We start from the raw sequence: 26,002 nt of genomic DNA on the forward strand, positions 1-26,002 counted from the left end.
GTACCTCGAGGCTCATTATCTCTCTTTTGGGGCTCCTAATGGAGTAATCTCCAGAATCTATTCAAGGGATATTCGGAGATTAGCTGAATCCTACTCAAGAACAAATTGACAGATTTTTCCTCTAAAAAGATAAAATTCAGTTCAAAAACTTCAAAGTATTAAAAGGAAATTCAGAGAATCAAAACATAGTTGAATGCATATGTTGAGGGGGAGAATCTGAATTTTAATCAAGCTAAATCATTAATGACATATAAGCCAAACAATTGATTGCATAATATGAAGGCTTATATAATTCCAAATGAAAGGGGGAGCTTTAACTCCGAAATTTAATGTTTCACTCCTTTCAAACTTGGATAAATTAAATTATCAGACATTTGAATTCATTTATGGATTTTACTTCATTGTTTTATGAGCAATTCATTTTACATATACTCAAAGTTTTGTCATCATCAAAAAGGAGGAGATTGTGGAGTGATTGATTAAAACCCCATTTGATTTTGATGAGCTCAAAGCAATTGAGTATATCTTGTGATTACTAATGAATTCAATTGAGTGTTTCAGTGAAAATCCTATCCAAGTGTCTCTAGATTTGGTTCATAGTATTTTGGATAAGGTAAGAAGTCTGCATGAACCAAAGTCTGAGACTCGAGTCGACTCCCGAGTATCACGAGTCGACTCCAAGCGTATCAAGTTCACTGGCACGAGCTCGAGTCGACTCCAAAGAAGGTAAGAGTCGACTCTCAGAGGAACACAAGGAAAAAGTCAGAGAACGATTTTCGGACTCTGAGATTCGAGTCGACTCCCGGAGTACGCGAGTCGACTCCGAGACTGAGCGACCATCAACAGACAGAAGACCATGTTACTGCCTCTGAGATTCGAGTCGACTCACAGACAGCTCGAGTCGACTCCGAGACAAGCTTCACGTCAAAAGGCAGAAGACCAACTTTCGGAAACTGAGAGCCGAGTCGACTCCAAGGAAGTTCGAGTCGACTCCAAGATTGGATGAGCCAAAAGACAGAGAATCGGGAGTTCGGGCTCTGAGATTCGAGTCGACTCCCAGGACAGTCGAGTCGACTCGAGTGGACAAAATTCAAAATTGGATCCACGGACTTCAGTGGATGAGCCGACTCCAAAATTGCCAGGTCAGCTCCAGAAGTTGGCGAGTCGACTCCAGGTCAAGACGAGTCGACTCCCAGTCAAGACGGCAACTTTAATTCAAATTTGGAACAGTTGCCGAGTCGACTCCGGAAAAGCGTGAGTCGACTCCTGCTACAGCCGAGTCGACTCCTGATCGCGCGAGTCGACTCCAACCCACCAACGGTCATATTGTCAGGCTGCGCAGAGTGTGCAGAACGGCCAGAAAAAGCAGAGTAACGGCTAGTTTCCGTGGGGGTTGGCTTAAATAGCCACAGAGGACTGTAGCAAGGCAGGGAACAGATATTCCACTCCAAGCATTCAAGTTTTCAAGCTCTCCAAGTGCTCTTAAACGAAAAAGGGAAGATCTGCATTTACTGCTCCAACAACTTCTTCCCAACAATCAAAGCTTCCTCCTCCTGCATTCAAGTCGACCACTCTTTCAAGAGGAGACCGGAGTTCCAGAAGCCATACCTCTTCACCAGCTTAAAAGCGTTTGAGGGCTTCTAACTCCTTTACGATTATATTGTTTTAAATCTGCTTTTTGAGAAGCTATTTTCTGTTTTCTTCTATCTCTTGTATTTACTTGATTCAATCGGGGGATTGAATCAAGGGGTTTAAGGTTGGTTGGTGAGCCAAGTTAAAACCAACGTGTGTAAGGGTTTGATTGTGAGCCCGGGAAAACAATCGGGGTTGGTTCTAGTCGGTGAGCCTGGGAAAACCGACCGAGTTCGTTGTGAGCTCGTAAAACAACAAGTTTGGTTGTGAGCTTGCAAAACAACCGGCTGTAATCCAAGGGGGTTATAGTGAAATTTCTAAGTGAGACTTGGGGAGTGGACGTAGGAGCAAGGGTTAGCTCCGAACCACTATAAAACTTTGTGTTTGTAGTGCATTGTCTCTCATCTTCTTCCCCGCACATTACTCACAGCACTAGGCTTTAATTAAATAACTTGCTATAGTTTTTAATTAATCATCCACAAAGTTTTAATTAGCCAAATTATTTTAAAAACCCAATTCACCCCCCCCCCCCTCTTGGGTTGTCTATCTGGGCAACAAGTGGTATCAGAGCCAAAAACTCTTCCACTCAAGAGTTAAAAGATCAAAATGACAACCCCATTTGGATCTTCTCACATTGAGGGTCAGTCCACCCAAAGACCCCCTTTCTTCAATGGATCTGACTACTCATACTGGAAGGCTAGGATGAGAATATTCATCCAAGCCCAAGACTATGAGATGTGGTCCATTGTAGTAAATTGGCCATACATCCCATCCATTTACGTAGATGGTGTTAAGGTACCTAAACTAGAAATGGACTGGGATGAACATGACATGAGGAAGGCACAATTAAACTCTAAAGCAATGAATGTCTTCTATTGTGCCTTAGACCGTAATGAATTCAATAGGATTTCAACTTGTAATTCAGCAAAAGAAATTTGGGACAGACTTGAAGTGACCCATGAGGGCACGAATCAAGTCAAGGAATCCAAAATAAACATCTTGGTTCATAAATATGAACTATTTAAAATGGATTCAAATGAAACAATCACATCCATGTTCACTAGGTTTACTGATATTGTCAATGGTCTAAAAAGCCTTGGCAAGAACTATACTAACAGTGAGCTTGTCAGGAAAATCCTTCGGTGTCTACCGAGGTCGTGGGAAGCTAAAGTGACAGCAATCCAAGAAGCCAAGGACTTGAACAAGCTACCACTTGAGGAGCTTCTTGGATCCCTCATGACGCACGAGCTCACCATGAAACAACACAACGAGAAAGAGTCCTCCCATAAGAAAAAGGTAATAGCCCTTAAATCTACATCTTCTAACAAGGACTTGTCTTGCAGCAGCAGCAGTGAAGAAAAAGAAGATGAGGAAAATGGTGGTGAGGCTCTTCTTGTGCGCAAGTTCAAGAAATTCATCAACCACAAGAAGTCCTATCATCAAAGGAGAGGCCCCTCAAATTCCTACCGCAAAGACAAAGGTAAGGAAAGGGAAAATGAGGGGATTGGTTGTTACGAGTGCAAGAAGCCGGGTCACATAAGAGCGGAGTGCCCCTTACTGAAGAAGGGGAGTAAGTACAAGAAGAAAAAGGCACTTGTCACTACCCTATCGGACTCCGACTCATCATCCTCCTCATCAGATGATGAACAAGAAGAGAAGGCCAATTTCTGTTTCATGGCCAACGAAAACGAGGTAACTTCCGACACGCATCCTGATTTTTCTTTTGATGAACTTTATGATGCATTTAATGAATTAATGGTAGAATATAAGGCTATAAATCTTAAGAATAAAGAACTGAAAATAACTAATCAATCATACCTACATAAATACGATAAATTAGTTAAGGATAAGGATTTAATCACCAAAGAAAATATAGAACTTAAAACAAGCAACCAACTTTTAACTCAAAAGACCAACACCTTAACTAAAGAAAATGAAAAACTAACTAAGGAATTTTCAGAACTTAAAAAATATAAACAAACCTTAGATAAGGATCTTACTAAAGAACTTAATGATCTAAAAGCCGAAAATCAGACACTAACTAAAGAACTTAACAAATACAAACCCTTAGTTGAAAGATTTACCTATAGTTCTAAAAAATTAAACATGATACTAAATAGTCAACGTGCAGTGTTTAATAAAGCCGGTTTAGGATATAAACCAAGGAATAAGCAAAAACTTCTTAGTAACTTCTTTGTTAAAGCTGGGGAAACAAAAACTAAGAAAATAACCTGCTTTTGTTGTGGTACAGTAGGCCATAAAGCAAATGTATGTAATTTTAGGAAAAGTAAAACTAAAAGAAAAATTAAAAGGGTATGGGTTCCAAAAGGAACCAACTTGACTAACCATGAAGGACCCAAGAAAACTTGGGTACCTAAGATGACATGATTTACTTGTGTAGGAGTGTCTTGCAGCCAAGGTCAACAAAAATTGCTGGTATTTGGATAGTGGCTGCTCAAGGCACATGACGGGTGATAAAGACCAATTTTTTACCCTTGAAGCTAAGAAGGGAGGTGCTGTGACGTTTGGAGACAACAACCAAGGTCACATCATTGGTATTGGTAAAGTTCAAATCACCCCTTCTACTTTTATAGATAATGTTAGATATGTTGATGGTCTTAAGCATAACTTGTTAAGCATCAGTCAATTATGTGATAAAGGATATGATGTTATGTTTAAACCATCACTATGTATTATAACAAATCCTAATGATAATAGCTTAGTTTTTAAAGGGATTAGACGTGGAAATGTATATGTTGTAGACCTAGAAGATCTTGCAAAACATAACCAATGTCTAGTTGTAAATGAAACTAAAGATAATGATGCTAGTTGGTTATGGCACCATAAGTTAGGTCATGCAAGCATGGACACAATAACTAAATTAGTTAAAAGAGACTCCGTGATAGGTTTGCCAAAATTAAAATTTGAAAAGAACAAAATATGTGAAGCATGTCAATTTGGCAAACAATCTAGGAACTCTTTTAAATCCATAAAATGTGTCTCTACCTCTAGGCCTCTAGAATTATTACACATGGACCTATTTGGTCCAACTAGAACAACAAGCCTAGGTGGAAATAAATATGGTCTAGTCATAGTAGATGATTACTCTAGGTACACATGGGTCATGTTTCTAGCACATAAGGACCAAGCATTTTCAATGTTTAAAAAGTTCCATAAGGAAGTAACAAATGCTAGAGAGTCTTCAGTCATAGCTATTAGAAGTGACCATGGTACCGAATTCGAAAATCAATTATTTGATGAATTTTGTAGTAAAAAGGGGATAACCCATAATTTTTCTGCACCTAGGACACCACAACAAAATGGAGTTGTGGAAAGGAAGAATAGAACTCTAGAGAAAATGGCTAGAACGATGTTATGTGAAAGTAACCTCCCTAAGTACTTTTGGGGAGAAGCCATTAATACTTCTTGCCATATATTAAATAGAGTTTTATTAAGACCCATTATAAAGAAAACACCTTATGAACTGTGGAAAAACAGAAAACCAAAAGTTAACTATTTTCATGTTTTTGGATGTAGGTGTTTTGTACATAATAATGGGAAAGATAATCTAGGAAAATTTGATCCTAAATCTGATGAAGGAATATTCCTAGGTTATTCTACAACTAGTAAAGCCTATAAAATCTTTAATAAAAGAACCCTAGTTATAGAAGAATCTATACATGTTGTTTTTGATGACTCCAGTGACATCTCATCTAGTAAGAAGGTTAATTTTGATGATGATATTGAAATACTTGAAGAAAAGATAGATGAGATGGGATTACAAGATGATAATCAAAAGTTGATTGAAGGAGAATCGTCAAACCAAGATCCTATAGTGGATCATGGGCTAGCTAAAGCTTGGAGGTATGCTCACGGGCATCCTAAGGAACTAATTCTAGATGATCCATCACAACCGGTTAGGACTAGAGCATCCCTTAGGAATTTGAATAATCATCTAGCTTTTGTTTCACACTTTGAGCCCAAACATACAGAAGAAGCCGAAAATGATGTAAATTGGATAAATGCAATGCAAGAAGAACTAAATCAATTTACTAGAAACAAGGTTTGGGATCTAGTGGAGAGACCTTCTGAATATCCAATTATAGGTACTAAATGGATATATAAAAATAAGCTAGATGAAAATGGAATTGTTATAAGGAATAAGGCTAGACTAGTAGCAAAGGGTTATAATCAAGAAGAAGGCATAGATTTTGATGAAACCTTTGCTCCCGTAGCTAGACTTGAGGCAATTAGACTTCTATTAGCATATGCATGCTCTAAGGACTTCAAACTATATCAAATGGATGTAAAGAGTGCCTTTCTAAATGGGTTTATTAATGAGGAGGTGTATGTAGAACAACCTCCTGGTTTTGAAAATCATCAATACCCTAATCATGTGTATAAACTGAACAAAGCACTTTATGGACTAAAACAAGCACCTAGAGCATGGTATGAGAGACTTAGTAAATTCCTATTAGAACATGAATTCTCTAGGAGAAATGTAGATACAACATTATTTCTGAAAAAGAAAAATAAGGATATGTTATTAGTACAGATTTATGTTGATGATATCATTTTCGGTGCTACTAACAATCGCCTCTGCGAGGAATTTGCGGATTTGATGCAGAGTGAGTTTGAGATGAGCATGATGGGAGAGCTGAACTACTTCCTCGGGCTTCAAATCAAACAATCTGAAGGAGGCATCTTCATCAATCAAGCAAAATATATCAAGGAGATGCTCAAGAAGTTTGATATGGAGGAAAACAAGTCAATCAGCACCCCCATGAGCTCATCATGTAAGTTAGACCAAGATGAATCAGGTAAATCTGTAAATCAAAAACTTTATAGAGGTATGATAGGTTCTTTACTGTATCTTACTGCAAGTAGGCCTGATATTATGTTTAGTGTGTGCATGTGTGCTAGATATCAGGCTAATCCTAAAGAATCACACCTAGCTGCAGTTAAGAGAATCTTTAAATACTTAATTGGAACTAAGAACATAGGGCTGTGGTACTCTAAAGAATCTAGCCTAAACTTAATAGGGTACATAGATTCAGACTTCGCTGGATGTAAGCTTGATAGAAAAAGTACCAGCGGGTCCTGTCAATTTCTAGGAGAAAACCTAATCTCATGGTTTAGCAAGAAACAAAACTCGGTTGCATTATCCACTGTAGAAGCTGAATATGTTGCAGCCGGGAGTTGTTGTGCTCAAATCTTATGGATTAAACAACAATTAGAAGATTATGGCATTAAACAAGATAAAATCCCCATTAATTGTGATAACACAAGTGCCATAAATCTCACTAAAAATCCAATTCAACACTCAAGAACTAAACACATTGAGATAAGACATCACTTCATAAGAGATCATGTATTGAATGGTGATGTGTCACTCCAATTTGTGTATACTGATAATCAATTAGCAGACATTTTTACAAAACCCCTAAGTGAAGAGAGGTTTAGTGTGCTTAGAAGGGGATTAGGAGTGATTGATCCATCCTAGTGGGGTTTTTCACTAGATTAATTGATTTTGATGATTAGAATGAGGTTAAAATAGAGTTTCTATGCAGTGATCATCAAATCAGTCCTTAATTAGGTGATTTTCCCTCATTTGGCACGATTATGGCATGGTTTTTAGGTGCGTGCCAAGGTTAGAGACGACTCGAGTAAGTTTCAGAGCCGGCTCCTAAGGGGGAGTCGACTCGCGCATTTGCGGGAGTCGACTCGCAAAGTTGGCAGCTGAGGGGGAGTCGACTCGCACACTGTCGGGAGTCGACTCGCGCATATTCTGGAGTCGACTCGAGGTCGAGTCGACTCGCGACTCAGGGGAGTCGACTCGCAGTCGGGATCCGACTTTTTAACCCTAGGTTTGTCGTTTCGCAAACACTTTTCCTCAAGCCGCCACTGTTCACAAAGCCCTAGAGCCGACTCCTAGGTCATCCCCGATCGTCTCCAAGCCCTTTTCCCGTCGATTTTTCGCCGGACATTGAGTTTCCGTCCGTTCCTAGGTCATTTCCGGTCCGTCCCGAGCTTCCTCTGTCGGTCCTTCACCGTCCTCTAGGTATTTTTCTTCCCGTTTAGGTCAAGATGCCTCGTAAGACCGTCGTTAGGAAGAGGTCCCGTCCCGAGGCCGGTCCCGAGCGGCGCTCCAAGGCGCGGCACGATCCCGCGAGGCAACCACCTCCGGATCGTTCCCCGCCTAGGGTGGTTCTCGTTAGGCCGTTGGCCGGAAAGGCCGTCACCTCTGGGAGGTTTGTCGATTTCGACTATCTCTCCCGGGAGGGGTTCACCATAGGCGATAGGCTTAGAGCCCAGGGCCTAGAGTACTTCCTCACCTTGGACCTTCCCACCTATCCTGGCCTAGTTCAAGAGTTTTACAGTACCGTCCATCGGGGAGATGGAGGTATCGAGGGCACGGTAGTAGGTGTCCCGTTGCGTGTCACAGAGGACCTCATTGCCCATATCCTTCCCCTTCCATTAGTAGGGGTGGCTCCCGCACACCCTGAGGATAGAGTTGCGGCCCTTACGGTCGTCTTAGGGCATCCACCTCAGTCCCCCCTAGATGAGGTATCTGCTAGCTTACTTCCTATTGAAGTGAGAATCCTTTTGAGCATTCTGTCCAGGTCCATCTTCCCTAAGACAGGGAGATTTGATTTTGTGAATGAGAGGGACTTAGCTATCATGTCTTATATCCTTCAGGACACCCCGATCAACTTCCCAAAGCTCATTTATAGGTATATGTGTGAGCCCCTAGATAGACCTAGGCTCTCACTCCCATACGGGATGTTATTCACTCTTCTTTTTAGGCAGTACGAGATTCCCATTCCTGAGAGGGAACCCTCTCGTGCCTTGCGATGGACTGATCGCTTATGTACGGGGACTATGCACAGGATGGGGTTTCGGAAGAGAGAAGGGATCTGGGTTAGGAAGTCCACTCTCACTGCTCAGACCACCAGACCATCACCCAGTCCTGAGCCAGATTCAGACTACCCAGACCTTCCAGACCATCCAGACCTCCCATCCACTCCTCCTGCTCCTACCACCTCTGCCGGACCTTTCTCCTCAGTTCTACCATCTATGGAGGTCCGTATTGATACAGAGCAGCTCCGGGAGCTGCGGCAGGAGATCGTCCGAGATCTGAGGGATGAGCTGCTTCGGGAGCTCCGAGGTGCGGTGCCTGCCCCCATTCCTGCACCCGTATCTTCTCAGCTGGTCCCTTCCTTGACAGCCGTGACTGACATGACGGCTCATGTACGGAAAGAGATCTACAATGTCCGGAGTTTGGTCCAGGCCCAGTTCCACAGCATGAGTGAGGTTACGAGCTCCACTCGACAGATGCGAGAGGAGATAGGTCGTGACATGCACACCACCACCGAGGGGGCCGAGCGCTTGGCGAATGTACTCATCGACAAGCTGGACGCACTTCAGACATCGGTGACTGGGCTTCAGGCGTCGGTGACAGAGCTCTCCACTACACATAGCAGAGCCACCACGTCTATTATCACGCAGCTCGGACATGTGACAGATGCAGTCACCCTCCTCATGGAGCAGAGCCGATTGAGAGGAGGAGCACCATCCTCGAGAGGAGGTGCCACATCCTCCAGAGGAGGAGATGCATCCTCGAGAGGGGGAGCTTCATCCTCGAGGAGGACATAGATGTGTTTGAGTTGTGTTTTGTCTTGCTTTGCTTTACTTATTGTATTCTCACATGTATTCACATTCATATCAATACAATGAGTAGACATTTTATCTTCAATTATGTGCTTTGCTTTATGATTGATTGTGTGTGATTACCTCCTTTTTGGTATGATGACAAAAAGGGGGAGAAATATGTATAAAATGTGTAAAAGGGGAGAAATATGAAAAAATATGTAAAAGAAATCAATGGAAATAAATAAAAAGATAAACTCTTAAAAACACACTCAAATTTGTTCTAAGTGGATTCGGTACCTCGAGGCTCATTATCTCTCTTTTGGGGCTCCTAATGGAGTAATCTCCAGAATCTATTCAAGGGATATTCGGAGATTAGCTGAATCCTACTCAAGAACAAATTGACAGATTTTCCCTCTAAAAAGATAAAATTCAGTTCAAAAACTTCAAAGCATTAAAAGGAAATTCAGAGAATCAAAACATAGTTGAATGCATATGTTGAGGGGGAGAATCTGAATTTTAATCAAGCTAAATCATTAATGACATATAAGCCAAACAATTGATTGCATAATATGAAGGCTTATATAATTCCAAATGAAAGGGGGAGCTTTAACTCCGAAATTTAATGTTTCACTCCTTTCAAACTTGGATAAATTAAATTATCAGACATTTGAATTCATTTATGGATTTTACTTCATTGTTTTATGAGCAATTCATTTTACATATACTCAAAGTTTTGTCATCATCAAAAAGGGAGAGATTGTGGAGTGATTGATTAAAACCCCATTTGATTTTGATGAGCTCAAAGCATTTGAGTATATCTTGTGATTACTAATGAATTCAATTGAGTATTTCAGTGAAAATCCTGTCCAAGTGTCTCTAGATTTGGTTCATAGTATTTTGGATAAGGTAAGAAGTCTGCTGAACCAAAGTCTGAGACTCGAGTCGACTCCCGAGTATCACGAGTCGACTCCAAGCGTATCAAGTTCACTGGCACGAGCTCGAGTCGACTCCAAAGAAGGTAAGAGTCGACTCTCAGAGGAACACAAGGAAAAAGTCAGAGAACGATTTTCGGACTCTGAGATTCGAGTCGACTCCCGGAGTACGCGAGTCGACTCCGAGACTGAGCGACCATCAACAGACAGAAGACCATGTTACTGCCTCTGAGATTCGAGTCGACTCACAGACAGCTCGAGTCGACTCCGAGACAAGCTTCACGTCAAAAGGCAGAAGACCAACTTTCGGAAACTGAGAGCCGAGTCGACTCCAAGGAAGTTCGAGTCGACTCCAAGACTAGATGAGCCAAAAGACAGAGAATCGGGAGTTCGGGCTCTGAGATTCGAGTCGACTCCCAGGACAGTCGAGTCGACTCGAGTGGACAAAATTCAAAATTGGATCCACGGACTTCAGTGGATGAGCCGACTCCAAAATTGCCAGGTCAGCTCCAGAAGTTGGCGAGTCGACTCCAGGTCAAGACGAGTCGACTCCCAGTCAAGACGGCAACTTTAATTCAAATTTGGAACAGTTGCCGAGTCGACTCCGGAAATGCGTGAGTCGACTCCTGCTACAGCCGAGTCGACTCCTGATCGCGCGAGTCGACTCCAACCCACCAACGGTCATATTGTCAGGCTGCGCAGAGTGTGCAGAACAGCCAGAAAAAGCAGAGTAACGGCTAGTTTCCGTGGGGGTTGGCTTAAATAGCCACAGAGGACTGTAGCAAGGCAGGGAACAGATATTCCACTCCAAGCATTCAAGTTTTCAAGCTCTCCAAGTGCTCTTAAACGAAAAAGGGAAGATCTGCATTTACTGCTCCAACAACTTCTTTCCAACAATCAAAGCTTCCTCCTCCTGCATTCAAGTCGACCACTCTTTCAAGAGGAGACCGGAGTTCCAGAAGCCATACCTCTTCACCAGCTTAAAAGCGTTTGAGGGCTTCTAACTCCTTTACGATTATATTGTTTTAAATCTGCTTTTTGAGAAGCTATTTTCTGTTTTCTTCTATCTCTTGTATTTACTTGATTCAATCGGGGGATTGAATCAAGGGGTTTAAGGTTGGTTGGTGAGCCAAGTTAAAACCAACGTGTGTAAGGGTTTGATTGTGAGCCCGGGAAAACAATCGGGGTTGGTTCTAGTCGGTGAGCCTGGGAAAACCGACCGAGTTCGTTGTGAGCTCGTAAAACAACAAGTTTGGTTGTGAGCTTGCAAAACAACCGGCTGTAATCCAAGGGGGTTATAGTGAAATTCCCAAGTGAGACTTGGGGAGTGGACGTAGGAGCAAGGGTTAGCTCCGAACCACTATAAAACTTTGTGTTTGTAGTGCATTGTCTCTCATCTTCTTCCCCGCACATTACTCACAGCACTAGGCTTTAATTAAATAACTTGCTATAGTTTTTAATTAATCATCCACAAAGTTTTAATTAGCCAAATTATTTTAAAAACCCAATTCACCCCCCCCTCTTGGGTTGTCTATCTGGGCAACAGCATATGAGGCGGGTGACTCCAAATCCTGCAGACGCGTTTTGGGAGGAAAACAAAATCGGAGAGGGGTGAAGGACGCTTGCGTGAAGCCCCAGAACCGGACAATATCTGGCAGGGGAGCCCCGTGTTCCCCCCTCATATGGCCACACGTGGGCACTAGGTGCCTCACGTGCTTCGCAGAGGCGGGGGCGTGACATTTGGTATCAGAGCCGAGGACGGCTCTTGTCCGATGGTGGGAAGGGTGTGAGGCCCAATAGTCCCACATCGGAAAGACTCGTTCCAGAGCCTGGGCATATGAGGCGGGTGACTCCAAATCCTGCAGACGCGTTTTGGGTGGAAAACAAAACCGGGGAGGGGTGAAGGACGCTTGCGTAAAGCTCCAGAACCGGACAATATCTGGCAGGGGAGCCCCGTGTTTCCCCCTCATGTGGCCCCCACGTGGGCACTAGATGCCTCACGTGCCTCGCAGAGGCGGGGACGTGATAATTAGCTCCTCGCATGCAGCTTATTACACAAATGATGACGGAGGTGGGTTCAAGAACCTGAGCCTTGTGAGTGGCAAACCAATACAGGCCTGGATAGAATACAATCACTTGGAAGGACTGCTTAATGTATCGTTGGCACCTATTGATGTAGCCAAACCAGGCGTTCCATGCTTGTCTTCAAATGTAACTCTCTCTTCCTTGATCTCAGACTATATGTATGTCGAATTTTCTTCTTCGGTAGGACCATTTATAACATCTCATTACATTCTGGGCTGGAGCTTTAAGTTGAATGGAAGGGCTCAAGCACTCGATCTCTCACGTCTTCCATCCCTCCCCCGCACAGGGTCTAAATCGAGCTTAGAGTCTTGGAAGATTGGGTTGCCGATAATCTTGGCAATACTCTTGTTGTTAATAATCGTAATTGGCATAATCCTTCTTGTGAATAGTAGGATTAAATTCAGAGAGGTGTTTGAAGATTGGGAGGTAGAATATGGACCCCAGAGGTTCTGCTACAAGGACCTATTCTTGGCCACCAAAGGCTTCAGAGACCAACATCTCTTGGGAGCTGGAGGTTTTGGTAAGGTCTACAGTGGTGTGCTGCCAAACACTGGCATCCAAGTTGCAGTTAAGCAGGTCTCGCACGAATCAAGACAAGGTATGAGAGAGTTCATCGCAGAGATTGTTAGCATCGGCCGCTTGCGTCACCGGAACTTGGTACAGCTCCTTGGTTATTGCAGGAGAAAAAGGGAGCTCTTGTTGGTCTATGAATTCATGTCCAATTCTAGTTTGGACAAGCACCTATTTAACCAACCTAAGCCGATGCTTAGCTGGGGACAAAGATTCCAAATAATCAAAGGTGTAGCTTCCGCGCTTTATTATTTGCACGAAGGATGGGAGAAGGTGGTTGTTCACAGAGATATCAAGGCCAGCAACATCCTGCTAGATGATCAGATGAATGGAAGACTAGGTGATTTTGGCCTGGCAAGACTCTATGATCACGGAAACGATCCCCAGACTACACATGTAGTTGGAACTTTGGGTTACCTTGCGCCGGAGCTCGCCAAGACTGGCAAGGCAACTACAAGCACAGATGTGTTTGCCTTTGGTGGATTTTTGCTTGAGGTGGCTTGTGGAAGAAGGCCAATAGAGATAAGAGCATCAGAACAAGACATTGTGTTGGTAGATAAAGTTCTGGAGTGCTGGAAGGCAGGGACTATTTTGGAGGCAAGGGATCTTAAATTGGAGAATGAATATATTGCTGAAGAGATGGAGATGGTGCTAAAGCTTGGCCTCCTTTGCTCACACCCTAACTTCAGTTCTAGGCCTCCTATGCGGCTGGTGATCCGAATACTGGAACGCGAGGCTCCCCTTCCTGAGATGTCTGAAGATGGTTGGAATGCCGAGATTTCAGGTTTGGGGAAGGAAGGCTTTGATGATATTGGCATGTCAGATAGTTCACTGTTAACCATGTCTGCCTGCTCAGCATCAGCAATGGGATCTACTCTCTTGACAGGCCGTTGATAGTGGTAAATGTTTGTAAAAGTAATGCTTAAAGTATATCTAGCTTCATGCTATGAATGGTACAAATGCTTTTTATTGCAGTGTAGTTGTTTGCCGCAATTCAAGATTAAAATAGCAGCACCTAAATGTGATGCAGTTTGCTGAAAAAAAGAAATCCAGTAGATAAACAAAAAATGGAACGTTTATGCTAGAAAAGAATTTTCTCCAGTGTGGTGTAAAGTAGCATGCCTTGCATAGGTCAACTTGAGGTTCTCGGCAACTGTAGCTAGATATATGAGATGATTCAAATATAGATACTTATTTAGATTCCACTAACTTGCTCCAATGCATCCCCTTAATCTTTATTTAAAAGAGCATGAAGTGGACACTTGGGACAGAAATGAGCAAATTGGAAAACGAGCATCTCGAACTCCTAGTTTAACAGGATTAGTCTCACTGTCTCAGATCCCTTTATTTCTGGTGAAAGATATGAGCTTCTCCTTCTCTCTTTTTGTTGCTTTTTGTTTCCGGTATTGTTGAGGGAAGAGGAGGGCTAGAAGTCCGCCTAATTTATTTCTCACGGAAAGAAATACAATTAGAGGGATATCAGAAGGGAAAAAACAAAGAAACTACTAGGATAGACTCAAAAGATTAATAACTTGTTTAGAATTCTGGGCCTGTTTCGTGTTAACCAAAAATTTCCAATAATTAAGGAGTTTGTGTTGACCATTGTGGCCATGAAATCTAAATAAACGGAGTATCTCGGCACTCCACTGCAACAATTCCATGAGTCAGAAACTAACCTAGTCGTTGCAGAACTAATCTATCCATTGGAGAAGAGATGGAAAGGAGTTGTCAAAAATTTCCTCTGGTTATGAATGGAATGCTTCTATGTGAATTAGTTTTACAGTTTCTATAAAACTTTTCCACTCCAAGTCTTCATGAAAAGATGAGGGTCTTCTGGCAAATAAAAATCAAAGTTTTATTACAGAGTCCAAAGATCAGCAACAGAAGAAAAAATTTCTGGGGGTAGCCTGCTAGATGAGAGAAAAAGGAAGCAAAGTGGTAGGTGTCCTTATTCTGCCTCAATCAGATAGATTTTACATTGAATGGTCATATTCTTCAAATCATTTTCTAGGAGTCTACTTCTGATTATTTATTATACACACTTACCTATAGAATATGTAACAGACTCTATCACTTAGGGTCTTGGATAGTCCAATTCTTACTACAAGATCTCCAATAAGCTCAATTGCCTTAAACACAGTGGTATGCTAAATATAACTTATGGCACTATCCATGTAAGCAAAATATAAGGATTGAATGAAGGTCTTAGCGCCCTCATTTTCCTGATATATGGAGTAAATGAATGTACAATTGCCCATTATGTCAAAGTGTTTTAAAGTGATTAGTGCGGTGGGTTAAAAGAGACTGATATATCAAAACTTGCATTTTCAATTATTACCGGACATATGATATCTTAGGTAACAATCCTTATGATACAGAGAATTCTATGGACACAAAAATGAACAGGAATCTTTGAAAGATATTCCGATTGAAGACCTGATATAAGTTGAAAACTTCTCATAGGCTGGAGGTGCTAACTGGCAGAACTTGTAAAGGCTTCGGTCACATGATACAAGAGACCTAGGTTTGATCCCAACATCACTCCGATATTGACCCGGGCTTCTGTCCATCCTAGTTCAAAAAGGAAAAGTAAAAGTAAACTTCTTATAGGGTGGAGAAGTTAGCAAGTGGTACAACATCAGACATGGATTTAAAATAGCCTTTCTTCGAGGAAAATGAATATCATATCATGTTTTTAATTTTAGTATCTTCTCTTACATTTCTTAAATTTTAAATCATTGGCTAACCACTACCCTCCACTTGAAGGCGTCCTAGCTCTCAGAAGCAACAACATCGAAAGGCCCCGGAATAGTTCCAGCATTTTCATCCACAAAAACTTGCGTAGCCCATCGGCAAGCAAGTCTTGTCCAACGATGCAGCAATCTGAACTCTCTCAACGTTGAATTGGATGAATAGTTCTAGCATTTTCATCCATAAGGACTTGCGCAGCCCATAGACAAGCAAGTCTTGTCCATTGATGCAGCAATCTGGATCAATCTGGACTATCTCTCAACACTGAATTGGATGAATAGTTCTAGCATTTTCATCCACAAGGTCTTGCGTAGCCCATAGGCAAGCAAGTCTTGTCCATTGATGCAGCAATCTGGATCAATCTGGACTATCTCTCAACGTTGAATTGGATGAATAGTTCTAGCATTTTCATCCACAAGGACTTGCGTAGCCCATAGGCAAGCAAGTCTTGTCCATTGATGCAGCAATCTGGATCAATCTGGACTATCCCTCAACATTGAATTGGATGAATAGTTTTAGCATTTTCATCCACAAAGACTTGCGTAGCCCATGAACAAGCAAGTCTTGTCCACCGATGCAGCAATCTGGACTATCTCTCAACATTGAATTGGATGTGGGTGGATGAACTAAAAAAGGGCTTCTACACATCATAATGTGTGGCAAATAACCACTGAATTGCTCAAAAAGAAAATCCCCATTCTTCTCCAAATGGAGCGAAAACTGTCCTTACTTTTGGTCATATGTCTGCTTACAGGAATCGCAGCAACCAAACATGATGAATTCACATACAATGGATTCCAAAGGAGTGAGTTGTACCTTGATGGCATAGCAGAGATCACACCCAATGGCCTTCTGAGATTAATCAACACTACAACCCACCAGCAAGGACATGCATTCCACAAAGTGCCACTGCATTTCAAGAACACCTCAGATGGTAATGTTTACTCTTTCTCCACTTGCTTTGTTTTTGCAGTACTCACCGAATATCCAGACATGAGTGGGCAAGGACTTGCATTTGTGCTCCCTCCAACCAGGTGGCTCCCTGGGGCTTTGCCCAAACAATACCTTGGTCTCTTCAACACTACCAATAATGGCAATTCATCAAATCATGTCCTTGCCGTTGAGCTAGACACCAACCAAAATATGGAGAAATCATGTCCTTGCCGTTGATTTAGACCCCCGCACAGGGTCTAAATCGCGCTTAGAGTCTTGGAAGATTGGGTTGCCGATAATCTTGGCAATACTCTTGTTGTTAATAATCGTAATTGGCATAACCCTTCTTGTGAATAGTAGGATTAAATTCGGAGAGGTGTTTGAAGATTGGGAGGTAGAATATGGACCCCAGAGGTTCTGCTACAAGGACATATTCTTGGCCACCAAAGGCTTCAGAGACCAACATCTATTGGGAGCTGGAGGTTTTGGTAAGGTCTACAGAGGTACGCTGCCAAACACTGACATCCAAGTTGCAGTTAAGCAGGTCTCGCATGAATCAAGACAAGGTATGAGAGAGTTCATCGCAGAGATTGTTAGCATCGGCCGCTTGCGTCACCGGAACTTGGTACAGCTCCTTGGTTATTGCAGGAGAAAAAGGGAGCTCTTGTTGGTCTATGAATTCATGCCCAATTCTAGTTTGGACAAGCACCTATTTAACCAACCTATGTCGATGCTTAGTTGGGGACAAAGATTCCAAATAATCAAAGGCGTAGCTTCCGCGCTTTATTATTTGCACGAAGGATGGGAGAAGGTGGTTGTTCACAGAGATATCAAGGCTAGCAACATCCTGCTAGATGATCAGATGAATGGAAGTCTAGGTGATTTTGGCCTGGCAAGACTGTATGATCATGGAAACGATCCCCAGACGACACATATAGTTGGAACTTTGGGTTACCTTGCACCGGAGCTCGCCAAGACTAGCAAGGCAACTACAAGCACAGATGTGCTTGTGTCACGCCCCGAGCCCGGAGCGCGGCAAATGCCGCATGCTCACACGGCGGGCCGCACAGGCGTGCAAGGCATCGGAACATATCGGAGCAAATACAGATGTTCAAAACTTATTTAAGGGTTAATCACAGATGCTTAAAATTAACATAAATAATTAAAGTCATTCAAAAGCAGTCTTACAAAATTTCAAAATAGCATATGCTAACATAATTCAAATGTCCAAACTAATCTAACTTAAATGCCAATAACTGAAAAAATCATCGGAAAATCTAACACACTCCCCAATCCCATACGATCAAGCCTCTGGATCTGAAAAACAGAGAAAATAAAATAATGAGCTATACTAGCCCAGTAAGCAACAAAATACCCCAAAGTGGGATCAGAGCATATCAGATCAAAATACAGAATAATGATTGGGATAAATCATAAATAATATCGTTTTACTGTTTTCAAAACTTATTATCATTTTTTCAAAAAAAAACTCTGATACCAGAATCTCAACATAATAAGCTACGGCCACGTAACCCAGTGGCATGGGTTGCACAAGGTGCCAAATCCACTATATTTATCCACCGATGGCAGCCGGGGTTGCACAAAAGTGCCAAATCCACTATATTTACCCATCGATGGCAGCCGGTGTCCAGAAACCACTATTCTAATCACCGGTGGCGCGGTGTCGAAACCGGTTCCTCACAGATTACAAGTCGACAGGTCCAACGTATAATCCCCATTGGCGGGGCCAGAACAGAACATAGCCATGCTGAGAATGCATATATATAAAAAATAAATTTCATAAACTGTCCATTCAAATTTCACGGATTTCAGAGCATATAACCTGATTTTCAAATAAAATTTAACATGCCTGACCCATTTTACTGGATACAAAATATATGTCAAAACTTAATCAGTTTATCAAATAATTTGGAAATCACACTTGAGGTATTAAGTTACTTACCTCTTCTCGCTTAATCCCTACTTCAGATAGGCGGATCAGGTTCACCTGTTTAAATTAAATTAATTTCTTTGTTAATTTCAGAGCTAAACAAAAATCAAAAATAATACTATTAGGTTTCGGGTTCGGATTTCGGGTTTCGTGTTCCAGATTTCGGATTCCGGGTTCGGAACTAAATTGGGCCTAAGTTGGGCCTACAAGGGTACTACCCAACTGGGCCCAACCGGACTGGACTGGGCCCAAGTTGGGCCTGCAATGGAACAGGGCCCATCGGCCCATCATTCTACTCACGGCCCACAGTGGCCTTCTTCTTCACCGAGCTCCCCATGAACAGGAGAGATGGGAGAACGGGAGAGGAAGAAGAAGGGGCTGGCTGGGGGGGGGGCGTCAGCCAAGGCGGCCGAGGGCTGTTGCCCGGCCGACGGCCGGCCGGCTGTAGTGGCGGCTGGCGGCTTCTGCAGCGACGGGCGTCGAGGGAAAACCGAGTGATCTCGGTTTGGGGCCAAAGCAAAGGAAAGGAAATCAAGCATGTTCCAGCTAGATCGAAGAGCAAAAAGGGAAGAGGGCTTACCGGCGGTCGACGGAGGCGGCGGATCCCGGCCGCAGGTGGCTCGATCCGGCAGCTTGCCGCGGCGACGGCGGTGAGGTTTCCAACGGCCAAACTAGATCGAAAAACAGGGGACTAAGAGAATCAAAGGAGCTAGGCTCCCGGGGTGGCTGAACTTGATTGGAGTGGTGCATGCGGTCACCGGAGAAGAAGGGAGAAGAGGGAGGAGAGGTCGGTGGTGGAGCAATCACAGAGGAAGAAGAATGGGGGGTTTTTAATAGGCCCCCAATTCGAACGGTGGACCGCCATGATTCTCGCGCCAGCCATGATCAGCGGTCGCTCGTGCGGATGCGGAGCGGCCACAAAACGGCCGCGGGGCTGCCGCGGATTGTCCGCGGCGCCTCCGCTCCCGTCGCGCCCGGAGAAGGCGGAGGGGGATCGCATTTGCGATCCCCTGCTCTACCCTTCCAAAAGGGGCGTTGGGCTGAAGTCGGCTGGGGCTGCCGACTTCAGCCCAGTATCTCACAGTTTGCCTTTGGTGGATTTTTGCTTGAGGTGGCCTGTGGAAGAAGGCCAATAGAGATAAGAGCATCAGAATAAGACATTGTGTTGGTAGATAAAGTTCTGGAGTGCTGGAAGGCAGGGACTATTTTGGAGGCAAGGGATCTTAACTTGGGGAATGAATATATTGCTGAACTGAAGAGATGGAGATGGTGCTAAAGCTTGGCCTCCTTTGCTCACACCCTAACTTCAGTTCTAGGCCTCCTATGCGGCTGGTGATCCGAATACTGGAACGCGAGGCTCCCCTTCCTGAGATGTCTGAAGATGGTTGTAATTGTTAAAAGTTAATGAGATTGAAAATTAAAGCATCGTGATTGTTCAGAAAGTAGTGTACCAGTTCATGAAGCATTGCAACTCTACATGAAGGGATGCATCTATGATTGAAGCATTGCAACTCTACATGAAGGGATGCACCTATTCATGTCTACATATTTCTACAAATACTCACATTTGTAATCGTTTTAGCAGTGAAATTAATTATCCATTTCTCAAGTCTATGTTTTCATAGGAGTGGAACTCTTAAGAAAGTTCATATTCATTCCAACAAAGTGGTATCAGAGCACGGGTTTTCATCTACAATGGAGAAGCTGTCGACGTCAAACTCATTAAATGCTCTCTATCCAATTTTTAATGGAGAAAACTATGAGTTCTGGCGTATTAAGATGAGAACTCTTTTGTTGGCAGAGGGTATGTGGAATGCTGTGGAGGTTAAATTCCAAGAACCAGAACAAGGAGTGCAACTCACAGAAGAAGCGAAGAAGCAAATAGATAAGAGTAGAATGGTAGATGCTCGGGCATTGGCTCGTATTCAAGCTGGAATTTCTCCCAAAATTTTTCCTCGAATTATGTATGCATCTACAGCAAAGGAAGCCTGGGATCGTCTTTGCCTTGAATACCAAGAAGATGAGAGACAATCTGCACTTAGATTACAAAATTTGCGCAGAGAGTTTGAAATGCTACAGATGAAAGAAACAGAATCTATGTCCGAATTCTTTTCTCGGGCATTTGAGCTCATAAATCAAATTAAGGCCGCAGGAGATAATATTACTGAACAACGTATTGTGGAGAAGATCCTAGTAAGTCTTCCTCCAAATTATGATAATTCAGTAATCTTGATCGAAGAGACTAAAGACCTATCAACTCTCACAGTCCAACAACTCATGTACTCTTTGCATATGCATGAGCAAAGAAAACTTCGAAGAGAAAGCAGATCAGCAGAAAGTGTGTTCTCGTCAAGAATACAAAACAAAGGGAAGAAGCCAGAATCTTCATGGAAAAAGAACTCTGCAAAACAAGATAGAAGTGGTCCGGCATCAGAAGGCAAGCAGTTGACTTGTAAAATTTGTAGAAGAAGCAATCATAAAACTGAGGATTGTTGGTACAAGGGTAAACCCCAGTGTCGGTTTTGCCAAAAATTTGGTCACATAGAACGTGACTGCAGGAAAAAAAGAGGAGAAGGACAACAGGCCAAGATGACAGAAGCAGAAGAAGAAAACTTTCTCTTTGTTGCCGCCATGAAAGCCAAAGTAGAAACTACAGGACAATGGTAATTAGACAATGCCTGTAGCAATCATATGAGTGGTAAAAGAAGTCTGTTTGTGGAGCTAGACGAATCCATCAAGCCAAAAATACAAATCGGAGATGGGACTTTCTTAACAGCAAATGGAAAAGGCACAATCAAAATTCAAACCAAGCAAGGAAGCAGGCATATCAGAGAAGTCTTATATATTCCTAATTTGGCAGCAGACTTGCTTAGTGTGGGCCAACTCATGCAAAATGGATATTCTCTTTCTTTTGCCCAAGATAAGTGCTTGATATATGACAAGCATCAAAGATTGCTAATTTCTGTTCAAATGACAGAAAAGAGATGCTTTCCTTTCCAAGTTACAACAAACAACTCTGGATTAGTAGCAACTGAAAATGAATCCGAGCTATGGCATAGAAGATTTGGCCATCTAAATTACAAATCTTTAAAGCTTTTGAAGGAGAAAAATTTTGTGCAAGGACTTCCTTATATTGATGACCTGAAGGAAGTTTGTGAGAGCTGTGTTATGGGCAAGCATTCAAGAGCATCTTTTCCTGACAAAGCAAAATGGCGTGCAAAAGCCCCTCTTCAATTGGTGCATACTGACATTTGTGGCAAGATGTCAGTCCCTTCCCTTGGAGGTCATTTCTATTTCTTAACCTTCATTGATGATTTTTTTCGAAAATGCTGGGTTTATTTACTTAAGGAGAAGTCAAAAGCTTTCCAAAAGTTTATGATCTTTAAAGCAGCAGTTGAAGCAGAAAGTGGATACAAAATTTAGACTTTAAGATCAGATCGAGGAGGCGAGTTTACATCAACAGAATTTAATGAATTCTATCAAAAAGCTAGAAGGCATAAGGAGGCAACTGACAACTGCTTATTCACCGCAGCAGAACGGTATAGCAGAGAGAAGAAACATAACCATTGTTGAAATGGCTTCCTCCATGCTTAATCAAGCTAAATTACCAAAGCCTTACTGGGGGGAGGCTATCAACACTGCAGTTTACATTCTAAATCGATGTCCAACGAAGGTTGTATATGACAAAACACCTTTGGAGGCTTGGAGCAATCAGAAACCAAGTGTGGAGCACTTAAAGGTATTCGGATGTGTTGCTTTTGTGTAGGTTCCAAAAGAGAAGAGAACCAAGTTAGAACCAAAAAGTAAGAAGATGATATTTGTTGGTTATTCAGTTGAGTCTAAGGCCTATCGTTTGATTGATCCTAAAAACAAAAAGATTGTGGTAAGTCGAGATGTGATCTTTGACGAAGATCACTTCTAGAGTAATGACACAGCAAGGCCATCAACAGAGTGTATGCCACAAATTTTTGAAGAGCAGGAGAGCGATGATATTTATACAAGGTCACCTACTGGAACTCCTGCAGGAACCCCTGTTAGAGCAGACTTATCAGCGGGTTCTCCTAGCTCATCTACAAGGGACTCAAGCTCAAAATCTCCTCCTAGAAAGTTCAGATCACTACATGAAATTTATGAGCAATGTCAAATGATGTTGATTGAACCTACCACATTTAAAGAAGCCGTGAAGGAGCAAGTTTGGCAGCAGGCCATGGAAGAAGAGATCAATATGATCAACAAAAATCAAACTTGGATTTTTGGTTGATAAACCAAAAGATCGAGCAGTGATCCGTGTCAAATGGATTTATAAGCTTAAATTAAATCCAGATGGCACTATTTAGAGACATAAAGCCAGATTGGTTGCTCGGGGTTTTACACAAAAGGCTGGAGTTGATTACACTGGCACTTTTTCTCCAGTTGTTCTTTTGGAAATAGTGAGACTTGTATTCGCTTCAGCAGTTCAAAGAAATTGGCAAGTTCACCAAATGGATGTGAAATCAACCTTTTTGAATGGAGAGATCAAAGAAGAGGTCTACATACAACAACCCCCCGGATTTGAAGTTCCTGGAGAAGAGAAGAAAGTCTGTAAATTAAGTAAGGTATTGTACGGTCTAAAACAGGCTCCACGAGCCTGGTATTCTGAGTTGGACAGTTACTTCCTCAAACACAAGTTCAGAAGAAGTGAGAATGAACCAACTTTATATTTGAAAGAGGAAGGTAATTCTATCATATTGGTTGCTGTTTATGTTGATGACCTTATTATTACAGGCAACAATGAACAGAAAATTGGAAGATTCAAGGAAGAGATGAACACAAAATATGAGATGACTGATCTTGGACATCTCAAATATTTTCTTGGCATGGAGATAGATCAGACAGCCGTAGGAATTTTTCTGTCACAAACCAGTTATGCAAGAAAACTTCTCAATAAGTTTCACATGCATGATTGTAAACTAGTGGACATTCCTTTACCAGTTGGAAAGAAACTGAATAAATCAGATGGATCTCTACTTGTAGATGCCACACAGTATAGAAGACTTATTGGGAGCCTTCTCTACTTGACTGCAACAAGGCCAGACTTGATGTTCGTTACTAGCTTACTTTCTCGATATATGCAGAATCCAAGGAATATACATTTTGGAGCAGCTAAACAAGTTCTACGTTACTTAAAAGGGACCCTCGAGTTTGGAATTTTCTACAACAACAAGGAGCAGTCTTCTCTCTCTGGTTTTACAGATAGTGATTGGGGGGGGGGAAGCATTGATGATTCAAAAAGCACATCAGGATACTTGTTCATGCTAAGTTCGGGAGCCTGTTCATGGCTTTCAAAGAAGCAAAGTGTTGTTGCTCAATCCTCTGCAGAAGCTGAATATATAGCAGCAGCAAAAGCTGCATCACAAGCTATATGGATGAGGAGAATGCTTTCTAACATTGGGTTACCACAAATTGAAGCTACTATTCCTCATTGTGATAATCGATCAGCAATAGCCATTACTGAGAATCCAGTTCATCATGAGCGCACCAAGCATATCAAACTCAAATATCATTTTATTTGTGACGCTGTACAGAAAGGCGAAGTGAAGCTAAAGTACTGCAAGTCAGCAGAACAACTTGCAGATATCTTTACAAAAGCACTACCTCGGGACAGATTTTTTCAGATAAGAGAGAAGGTCGGAATTATATCCGGCAATCTCATTATGGGGGGAGTGTTAAAAGTTAATGAGATTGAAAATTAAAGCATCGTGATTGTTCAGAAAGTAGTGTACCAGTTCATGAAGCATTGCAACTCTACATGAAGGGATGCACCTATGATTGAAGCATTGCAACTCTACATGAAGGGATGCACCTATTCATGTCTACATATTTCTATAAATACTCACATTTGTAATCGTTTTAGCAGTGAAATTAATTATCCATTTCTCAAGTCTCTGTTTTCATAGGAGTGGAACTCTTAAGAAAGTTCATATTCATTCCAACAAAGTGCCGAGATTTCAGCTATGGGGAAGGAAAGCTTTGATGATATTGGCATGTCAGATAGTTCACTGTTAACCATGTCTGCCTGCTCAGCATCAACAATGGAATCTACTCTCTTGACAGGCCGTTGATAGTGGTAAATGTTTGTAAAAGTAATGCTTAAAGTTTATCTAGCTTCATGCTATGAATGGTACAAATGCTTTTTATTGCAGTGTAGTTGTTTGCCGCAATTCAAGATTAAAATAGCAGCAACTAAATGTGATGCTGTTTGCTGAAAAAAAGAAATCCAGTAGATAAACAAAAAATGGAACGTTTATGTTAGAAAAGAATTTTCTCTAGTGTGGTGTAAAGAAGCATGCCTTGCAGAGGTCAACTTGAGGTTCTCTGCAACTGTAGCTAGATATATGAGATGATTCAAATATAGATACTTATTTACATTCCACTAACTTGCTCCAATGCATTCCCTTAATCTTTATTTAAAAGAGCATGAAGTAGACACTTGGGACAGAAATGAGCAAATTGGAAAACGAGCATCTCGAACTCCTAGTTTAACAGGATTAGTCTCACTGTCTCAACCCTTTATTTCTGGTGAAAGATATGAGCTTCTCCTTCTCTCTTTTTGTTGCTTTTTGTTTCCGGTGTTGTTGAGGGAAGAGGAGGGCTCGAAGTCCGCCTAATTTATTTCTCACGGAAAGAAATACAATTAGAGGGATATCAGAAGAGAAGAAACAAAGAAACTGCTAGGATAGACTCAAAAGATTAATAACTTGTTTAGAATTTTGGGTCTGTTTCGTGTTAACCAGAATTTTCCAATAATTAAAGAGTTTATGTTGATCGTTGTGGCCATGAAATCCAAATAAACGGAGTATCTCGGCACTGCACTGCAACAATTTCGTGAGTCAGAAACTAACCTAGTCGTTGCAGAACTAATCCATCCGTTGGAGAAGAGATGGAAAGGAGTTGTCGCACCTTCCTTCCCTCTGGTTACGAATGGAACACTTCTATCTGAATTAGTTGTACAGTTTCCATAAAACTTTTCCACTCCAAGTCTTCATGAAAAGATGAGGGTCTTCTGAAAAAAAAAATCAAAGTTATATTACAGAGTCCAAAGATCAGCAACAAAAGAAAAAATTTCTGAGGGTGGCCTGCTAGATGAGAGAAAAAGGAAGCAAGGTGGTAGATGTCCTCAGTTTGCCTCAATCAGATAGACTTTACATTGAATGGTCATATTCTTCAAATCATTTTCTAGGAGTCTACTTCTAATTATTAATTATACACACTTACCTATAAAACAGGTAACAGACTCCATCACTGAGGGTCTTGGACGGTCCAACTCTTACCACAAGATCTCCAATAAGCTCAATTGCCTTAAACAAAGTGGTATGCTAAATATAACTTATGGCAACATCCATGTAAACAAAATATAAGGATTGAATGAAGGTCTTAGCGCCCTCATTTCCCTAATATATGGAGTAAATGAATGTACAATTGCCCATTCTGTCAAAGTATTTTCAAGTGATTACTA

The 26,002-nt window shown here is 41.9% G+C and overlaps 1 protein-coding gene and 1 long non-coding RNA gene across 2 annotated transcripts; one reads left to right on the forward strand and one right to left on the reverse strand.

Moving 5' to 3' along the window:
• Window positions 1-12,224: 12,224 nt before the first annotated feature.
• Window positions 12,225-13,846, forward strand: LOC120110025 (L-type lectin-domain containing receptor kinase SIT2-like; the record flags this gene model as incomplete). The annotated part of the gene is made up of 1 exon (XM_039123992.1): window positions 12,225-13,846. A coding segment is annotated over one exon (1,542 nt), but the record flags the coding sequence as incomplete, so codon positions are not given.
• Window positions 13,847-23,592: 9,746 nt separating this feature from the next.
• On the reverse strand, window positions 23,593-25,791 carry LOC120109968. The gene is made up of 2 exons (XR_005510786.1): window positions 25,389-25,791; window positions 23,593-25,150 (listed from the first exon to the last, which is right to left on the reverse strand). It is a non-coding gene; the product is annotated as an uncharacterized LOC120109968 (long non-coding RNA).
• Window positions 25,792-26,002: the final 211 nt, after the last annotated feature.

Source organism: Phoenix dactylifera, chromosome 2 (assembly GCF_009389715.1).
Source record: "Phoenix dactylifera cultivar Barhee BC4 chromosome 2, palm_55x_up_171113_PBpolish2nd_filt_p, whole genome shotgun sequence".
Classification (NCBI taxonomy): Eukaryota; Viridiplantae; Streptophyta; class Magnoliopsida; order Arecales; family Arecaceae; genus Phoenix; species Phoenix dactylifera.